Source organism: Papilio polytes, unplaced genomic scaffold, assembly GCF_000836215.1.
Source record: "Papilio polytes unplaced genomic scaffold, Ppol_1.0 DF821734.1, whole genome shotgun sequence".
NCBI classification, from domain to species: domain Eukaryota; kingdom Metazoa; phylum Arthropoda; class Insecta; order Lepidoptera; family Papilionidae; genus Papilio; species Papilio polytes.
Genome location: NW_013527470.1, coordinates 184,892 through 193,971, shown reverse-complemented (window position 1 = coordinate 193,971; position 9,080 = coordinate 184,892). Strand labels below are relative to the sequence as shown.

The following is a 9,080-nucleotide window of genomic DNA, read 5'->3' as shown; positions in this document are numbered from 1 at the left end:
TTTAACTTTAGTTTGTATTTTTTCAACATTCTTACTTCTACGTTATTTACATTTTTTCATATTATGAACTTTCATGCCGTGTTAATTCCTTTAAAGTTTAAATATACGATTAACGATAGCTTCTGATTTCTTGAGATGAATTTATCTAAACCACAAAAGTTCACCAGTCACACAAAAACTCACATCCTGACGGGTCCATTTTTTTCCACATTTTATTGAAGTATGGTTTCGATATTGTATCGGAAAAGGATGATAATAATCAACGCAACAGTGATTCCAATGAATTTATTTTTAATTATAACAGATCACGCAGCTCCTAGCCCTAAGTAGTGGCGGGGGCTGCTGGCTGCTGGCTGCAGGCGCTTCGCCGCTTGTCTGCTACCTGCAGGATGCGCTGTAGGGTCGAGTGGACGATTGTAGAGGACCATCGCCTGCGCCACCGGCGGCGGCTGGCGTCGGTCGCTGGCAGGTGGCAGCGGCCGGTGGCCAGTGCTCGGGAAGCAACCGCGGCGCGCGCGTGTCAGTGTCCGGCCATGCGGCGCCCGTGATGCACGCTCACTCGCTCGCCAACATGTCACCGCGCTGCAGTCTCAGGTATGCGAACCAATCAGTGCGGAAAACGGCGGCCGATGTCGTCCTGTAATTAGCCAAAACGTTACAAATGTCTTATTTGGAAGCCGATTGCCGCGCTTTTTAAGTGACAAGTTTTGAATTTTATTAAGCCAAAGCACGTTCACATTTTGTAAAACGGAAAGTTGGAAAATTTCTAAAATCTGATTTATTTTTATTAGTCGTTTTGTATTACGTTTTAGATTAGCGCCGGATATTTTATTGGCTGATTTAAATAATTATGTGGTATGTAACAAAACGCACGTGGGGGAAAGTCGGTTAAGCGCATTAATTTCACGTCGATTTATGCATGCGCCGTTTGCAAAATTCTCAAATTAAATTAGAACAATACGAAAATACAAGAAATTTACGCTTGGTCGAAGTGCTCGGTGCAAGAAACGCATTAACATAGTGTTACATATCATTCGCAATCGCAGCGAGCCGCGGGCGCTGGAGTTGGGGGCGCCAGCTCGCAGCCGAGCCGGCGCAGGTCCCAGGTTCAAGATCGGCTAATATGAATATTGATGGACACAACTGAGGTGCGACAATTCTAGTGAAAAACTCGCTCCCCAAGACGCGAAGTCGAGTGTTGCATGAATATTGCACTCGATTAAAAAGTTGCGTATCGACTTTTGTCATTCATTATTCAACTTTGTATTTACAAACAAACATCTTTATTGCTTTCTATCATTTTACTGTGATTGATGTCAGAAAACATCTGAGTTTATCATTAAAATCTGTTTATTTTCTCCACCATAGTGGACCTGCGCTGTGTGCGTTTTGGTAAACTACTGAAGCCGCGATTTCAGATCTAACAGTGTGACTATATGTCATATTGAGTTACTTCCTTCGTTGCTGTACCCACTAATAATACGAGTATTAAATCACATTTTCAAATAAATGCAAAAAAAAGTTCCTGTACGCAGAGTTACCTGTATATTTTAAACAATAATCTACTAAAGAAACCGCGCGGCGTCGGAAATCGTTTATTCCATTATTTCGTTTTCACAAACACGGAAAGCCGAGTAAATACAATAATAAAACAATAATCTAAAAACAACAAACTTCGCCGAACGATTCTTCAGAATGTATTGTGTTGGAGTTGGATGGCATTTAATTACCATAAATGTTAGATAGATGTGTTTTATACATTTTTGATATGTAATCTTAACTGATTTCTTACTAGAAATGCATCTTGTAATTTTGTTTTCTTAGTCCTGTTGCTCTTCTTTGATTGTAGATTGGGCCCATTGACGATTCTTTGAAAATTTCCAGGCGTCTGTAATAAGGTGGAATTAAATCCAAGTAACCGCATTAAATTATTTTGACTAAAGCAAAGTGTCAGTTTACATAACGCGTTGCACTGTACAATAAAGATATTATGATATACATATATTGATGTAGTAAACTAAAGCGGTGTAGCTGCACTCTGCCACTCGTGATGCTGAATAACTTCGATAAAGTAACAATCACGCTGTTGATTAGCAACACAAAAGTGACGATGATTCTCTGAAATTGTTACAGTGAGAATTTATTACAAACACATTGAGATTCATTAATATCAGGTGCTGCAAAAAATGCTTTCTATCACCACAGATATTGTTTTGTTTCGTATATGAAAACGTTGGTCGTGAGAATGATTTATTATTCAACAAATTCGGATACGCGTCCGAGCGGTGATCCGGCGTCGGCGGTATCTTGACGTGGAAACGAAACTTTTGCTAATTTAGGGAAATAAAGATTATGTAATAATTGTGTAATTATGATTATAAGGCTAACAAACTTTTAGTAATTTATGATTACTTCTGTTTTCAAATGAATACAAACTTTTTAATAATATTTCAATATCTTGTTAGATACCTCGTTGTCATTCCATTGCACTTGCTTACCCTTTAATTGCAAAGTAAATTGTACTTTATGTAATAAAAAATTGATCTTTTCTTGATTTTGTAACAACGGTGTACCTGTCTATTGTAGTGATATACCGGTATATCTTGTGCAACATAATGTACACGTATGTAGTACACTTGTTCGCGATAATACCAGCTCATAGCGAAAATGAATCGGCAAATCCATAGCTTATTACAATTGTTGGCAACTCGCAGTTGGCCAATATCCGCGTTACTTCTCCTAGTTAAATAAATAAAATTGGATGGATCTAATATGTAATAACCGACAAGTTCTCGTAGTTTCTTTTGCCTCAGTTTGCGTGCTCCGTGATACTGAATGCAAAGCTCCGTTGCAGTTGTTTCTAAAGCGACTACAATTTTCACATATAAAATGTAACATTTGTTAGAAAGTTCATTGTCGCAGTGAACTAATTTGTATTTCGACCTTGAAAGATAACTGTTTCCAATGAAAGTATACAACGACTGTACGCTGTTTCCTCTAATGTTGAGTAGTAAACGACAAATTGAAGAATTGTTGAATAATGATGTAACGAATATTGCTACTGTAAATATGTACGTATCATCAGCGGGCGAGTGTCGATGTACGAGTGTAAACAAAAGATACGACGATTAGTAGTAGCGTACGCAATGTGAGCCGTTCGCAGTAATGTGTGGTCATCGGCATGTACCCATCGAGTCTTACTTAAGGGGTGTTTAAACCTAGGCTAGTCAACTGCTAGGTAAGTAAGGCTTGCTAGATTGTACACATCGTCATGGTTTTTGTATGGGTTTTTATACGAGTTGCCTCAATGCAGTTTGAACGTCAACTTTATGTCATTCTGAACGGCGGATATTGTAAAATGAATACTGAATTGTAAAACGGAATTCCTTATTCGTCCATTCTATAACTTTTATATCTCACATCCCATAGTCCTTTGTTTTTCTTATGTTTAAAATATTTTATCTATGGCTATGGATATTATTAATATGATCTGCCACGGGACTTAGTTATTGTGACGTCATGTTATTTCCGGCACTGTTCCTGTCATAGTACTGTACTGATGAACTGTACTTGTAAAACTTTTTTCCCAAATTAAATGCTGATTGCTCAAAATATACAGTTTTTTTAAAATACTCGTGTTAATTCGTAATTTAACTAAGTGGATCAACGGGATACTATCATTAAATATTCATATTCGTTAAACATTTTGCTGGTAATTATTACTTTTTATAAAGAGTTTAATTTCCATTTAAGTTAATTTATATTACCCTTGTATTAAAAAATACGTGGTATTTAATTTTAAACAGACATTTCCTTGAAATTGTAGGGAAAATGGCATTTCCTTTTATTGTTATTTTTCTCCATTACTAAAATTAGTTAGAGAAACTTGAGCAAATTTTAGTGCGTGCAGTGGCCGCACAACGCACGGCGGTCAGAGACCAAACTAGACGTGTTATGTAAACACGTGGGGTACAATGTGAACTACCAAAGAGACGTGTTGCTTCGCCGGCGCCGGGAACATGTTTGATAATAACCTATCGTTCTGCAACTGCACCTCGCGCCTCCCCAGTGCCGGCGTCACTCCACAGCAAACGCTTAGGTTTGTTATTTAAACGGCCGCAGAACGAATACAGTAGAAACTACACTTTAAATATAAACTATTATCAAAATTCTAGGTTTTAATATATTCAATAAATAAGGATACTATATGCATATCCTGCTTTCAGATACGCGCTGAGCGTCGTGGTGATACTAGATGTCATTTTTACAAATGTGAGCGCATTCGCCATCAGGAGCTCCTTCAACACGACGAGGACGCCCGCGCTAGATCTCGCTGTAGACGAGAGTCTGCAGCTCGAGGTCAGGCATGACTTCAAAAGACCTAATGACTTAAAGACAAATATCTTTAATAAAAGTAACGAGGTGCCTACATCCACTACCGATTTACCCAATAGTAGCAATCCCTCGTCGTCGACATATATACGGATGACAGCCGCAATAAAGTACAATCCCGATGTCATCTCGGAAACAATAGATAATAATATGACTACAAAAAATAACATTTCTGAAAGAAGTGTATTAAAGGAACACACCACAATACATTCAGAAACCAATATAACAACCAAAACTCCAAAGGTAACTGTAGGGCCGACAGTCACTGGAAATTGTACGACTCATAATTACGTCGAGTTGACTGAAGCGACACAACCTGCAGACATGGACAATTCTATGTCACTAGCTGTTGAGAATATTAATGTTAGAGCACTTAATGACACCTTTGATTTAAGTACTACACTTAATGATACAATTGAACAAATTCCGTTGGACCAGCTCGCAACTATACCTTTACAGAATGTAACTTTAGCGGAAAAATACATCTCTACATTACCCGTCGTTAATAGTAGTGATTATGTTGACATAAATACTAATTTTACTGCACGGAGAAAATATACAGTTATAGATAGGATAACAAAAGTTATAAAGAATGAGACAATCACTCCAACCGATAAATATGACAAGAAAGCAGAATCTCTGGTGACTTTGACCTCGGCGACATCTGAGGAGGTTCTGAGGAGAGTAGCGACGGAGTACTCTATAGCGACTACGCCGACACCGCGGCGGGACGTGCCCGGTACTACCGGCTATCCAGATGTACTTATAACGCAAGAAATAGAAAATATAACAAACCCTTTCGAAGTATCGTTACAGAAACCTAAATTTGAAACGGTGTCGTCAAAGCGAGCCGGATTTTTAAATTATTCATCCAAGTCTAAGCAATACGAGACAACGAGTGAAGTTATTACAACGGAGACTGCGTACAGAGATCACACGACACTGGCACTCGAAAACGATTACGACGCCATCTCAGGTCGTACCACCGTAGAGGCATCCAAATCCCAGAGTTATTTAGTAAGTAAATATTGTTATAACCTTATTTCAATTTTATGTGAAGTATTTATGCTTTAGTCAGTTATTATGTTCGTGTCTTATTATTCCAGGATGAAGACGCGATTAAGGAAGAAATGCTTCAAGAAACGTCGTTGAAAAATAACGAGGAAATGGCTCAACAAATTCGCGAAGGGCATGTAAATAATACAGATACCACATTTTCTTTTCTGGAACAATTCAGTATTTTCACATCGACACAAGATTTGGAAAGCACCGTACAGACCAACACCGAAGAAATTATTAATACCAAGCCTTCTCAAGATAAAGGTAAGAGCACTGTCGTCTATACAGTCAGTCCAAACTACAAGCCCATGAAGAAACTTGAGATCCAACCACCGAAACAATTCGTGAGAGATCCAGATGACAACAGCTGGAGAAATGAGAGCATTAGTTCGTTAGGGATAGTGTTCAAACCTAAAAATTCTTCGAAACCTTTCACTCAAGTCTTGAAAAATAAGACAGAGACCGAATGGAGTAACTTAGTAAGTAGAGATAGCAAAAGTGAAGTTCCCGACCTAAGAGAAAGATTGGAGAAGATAGCCCAGAAGCGCAAAACCAAAAAGAAGAAAACAGATTACTTCGGCAACATAATTTATAGCGACTACGAGGAAACAAATAGTTCTGAAGAAGTGACCAACACCCGCAATATTGACATCACTCACACTTTAGAAAGTACTTTGGAAGATACGACCATGCCAAATATACTAACAGAAACTGTAAAAGAGTTGTCTACGCTGACTTTGACTACGACACCGACCACATCGACGCCGACCCCCGCGACCACAGTGGTCACATCTGTACACAATATTACACAATCGAATACAAATATAAATTCAACTACGACCACAGCACAACAAAATGTTTCTAGTAAACTTCATAATAAGACGAAAGAGATACTGTCCAAAAAGGGAAAATACAATTCTTCCGCAATCGACAAGGAACAGAAATATTTTAATGTTTTTGATTACTATGATATTTCAAACGAGGACGAATCGGAATACTTACAGTTGGCAAAATTGGAATTAAAAAAATACTCCGTTCCAACTCACTTCACACAGAGACCCTTTGTATCTACTGCGCCTTTACCGTATCGATTTACAAAACCAGAGACACTGCCTATGCCTGAAAGAAAGGCAACAATACAATACTTCCCTCCGCGAATTAATACTAATCAGCCGAAACCTAACAGATTCGATAAAGACCGTAAAACTAAAATTAAATCCCATACAAAAATAACATCTCCGAAAGAAGTGACGTCGTTTACGCTGACCAACTCGCCGGAGACCCCGTTAGGTAAATACAGCTCACGGTATCAAGAGGACCAACACAATGTGCATCCCACTTACGTGAATACCGTGGCACCGATAGAGACACCGAACACGTACAATTCAAACGATTATACAAGATATCTGTCGCAGACCGAGCCCCCGAGGGTATCAACCGAACAAAAGGCTAGATTCGGGGCCAACGACCACACGGAAGGCTTCCACAGGGCCTCCTACGTGATGAAGAATTACAAAGATTTCATAGAGCAGGCCGCCAAGGATTACGACTACGAGAGAGATGCGGGCTTGATGACGTACACGCCGCCGCCGGCACCCGTCAGGGGCGTCACCATCAGCGACCTGCTTGCACGGGAGAGAGACAGACCGAACTTCAACGAAGACTACGACTCGAAGTTCCGGAAGGACGTCATGCAGAGGTTCGTGGACAACTTCAACCATAACGACGCGCGCTACCACGCCAACTCCCCCGTCCTGTACAACAACACGGTGATGCACGCGAACACGGCGGGCAACAGCGAGGCTGCGGCCGCGTCGCGCGCCTTCCTCAAGGGCCTGTACAGCCCGGTGAAGACGCGGGCGGGGTACGCGCGCCGCGAGCCCTACGACCCCGCCTGCGACAACGTCACCGTGGAGCTCTCGCCTGCCTACGAGCTGCACTACTACGTGCCCGAGCAGGAGGAGATCGAGTCCAAATCGGCCAGCTAGTCTTTCACCATCTCCCTGCATCTCTACGTAATTACTGTACATAAATGTCAAGGACCAATGTTTTTTTACACAGATGGTTTAATCTTATTTTTACGAGCAATAGCTACTTTTATATGTAAATATATTATTTTCCCGCCTGAGAAAGATCTTCAGTGCCGGTCTTTGCTCTACTAGCGTTATCTTTTTTTACCATAACTAGGAGGGGTAGTAATTCGCAGACATGTGACGCCGGGGGCGGTCGACAAATCGCGCCCTACCTTAACGCCGGCACTGAAGATGTCCTACTTGTATGTCAGCTTACGATCTAACTAAATAACAGTTTCTATTTTTTAATAATATTGATGCAACTAACGATGTTATTTTGTAATCGATGCTGTGTTATGCAAACAAAATGATGATTTCTTTAAATTATTTTGTATTTCGAAATAACTTTCATATGACATACATAATTATGTTCTTGTTCTAATATTTTTGTTATTTTTTCTTCTATACAATCATTTTGAAATCAATCGTTTATTTTGTACTTAGATATTTTTATTATCAACATGTGCGTATAGCAAGGCGGATTTTATTCTCGTTCTACACTTCCTTAGGAGTATCGATGGAGTAGGTTAATGTTTAGCCAACATAAAATATACCAAATAATATCTGATTTGCAAAGATATTTTGTAATTGTAGAATGATAGTCGTTATACAATTATTTAATTTATAAAAGTCTATGTATTTACCACCGTCCACTGCTGTAGGTTAGAATATTGTTAGTCTTACTGTAGTGATAACTCACTTATTGTATTTATTGTGAATATTTAATATCTTTTTTGTTTTAAGTGAAGTAGAGCAGTAAATGTTTGACTCCTCTCACAGTTGACATTTTGCAACGATCGCTTTAAATTAAATTGATAAAGATGTCGCCACTTAGTTAATATTAAGAAAATTTGTTATATTTTAGGTAAATCCACATAAATGTACTATTATTGTTGTATTGAATAAGTGATCTATGAATGTGATTTATTTAAGAGTGATGTGAGGTGAGGCTGTCGGCGAGGGGCCATCGCCTTGTAAAATTATAGCTCCTGCTCGTTGCATTACACGAAGCGCGCCGCCGAGCGTAGCCAGGCTAATGTTCCGTGATCATACAAATAAAGATAATAAAACTGCTATTGTGTTTCCTTGTGCGCCTTACCAATAATTAAGTATATTATGTTGTTGAATCCTAGTCGAAAAGTATAATATCTTGGCGGATCGGACATGTCAGTACACTGGACACAATTTTAGTTGTAGCACTGTGTTGAAGTTTATGGTCTTGATCAAAAAGATTGAAACGCTTTGTAACAGGTTTTATATTTGTATATTTATTCTAATTAGTAATTGTCAGTGTCGAGTAGCAGTGACATCCCATCTGACGGTCCTTGTTCGTTTCCTTCTTCTACTTCTCTCCTTTGCGTTTGTATCGTTATATTTAATATTGAATTAGTATAAAGGGTCAATTAAAACCAACTTTGCCTTTTAAAATACCATTTTATTGACATTTTCATTTAAGAATAGTATGCAAACATCACTCGATCGATCGATCGTTTTAAACGGTTACACGACATTTGAGCATAATTACATGTGCCGGCACCCCCCGCGCCCCCCGCACCC

The 9,080-nt window shown here is 39.2% G+C and overlaps 2 protein-coding genes across 2 annotated transcripts in view; one reads left to right on the top strand and one right to left on the bottom strand.

Moving 5' to 3' along the window:
- The first annotated feature begins 402 nt into the window (after positions 1–402).
- Positions 403–8,588, top strand: LOC106108192. The gene is made up of 3 exons (XM_013289291.1): positions 403–594; positions 4,227–5,409; positions 5,499–8,588. The coding sequence occupies exons 1-3, from the start codon at positions 548–550 to the stop codon at positions 7,437–7,439; spliced, it is 3,171 nt and encodes a 1,056-aa protein (XP_013144745.1). The 5' UTR covers positions 403–547; the 3' UTR covers positions 7,440–8,588.
- Positions 8,589–8,652: 64 nt separating this feature from the next.
- LOC106108185 (nuclear receptor-binding protein homolog) overlaps positions 8,653–9,080 on the bottom strand; it is a 33,273-nt gene continuing 32,845 nt past the window's right edge. Inside the window, exon 3 of the mRNA XM_013289287.1 lies at positions 8,653–8,698. Within this exon, the coding sequence (XP_013144741.1) occupies positions 8,653–8,698 (46 nt within the window). The remainder of the gene's footprint in view (positions 8,699–9,080) is intronic.

Coding starts and splice junctions, on each gene's coding strand:
- LOC106108192 (XM_013289291.1), top strand. CDS start 548: ATGCACGCTCACTCGCTCGCCAACATGTCACCGCGCTGCAGTCTCAG. Junction 595..4,226: donor TCACCGCGCTGCAGTCTCAG/GTATGCGAACCA, acceptor TCCTGCTTTCAG/ATACGCGCTGAGCGTCGTGG. Junction 5,410..5,498: donor CCAAATCCCAGAGTTATTTA/GTAAGTAAATAT, acceptor TTATTATTCCAG/GATGAAGACGCGATTAAGGA.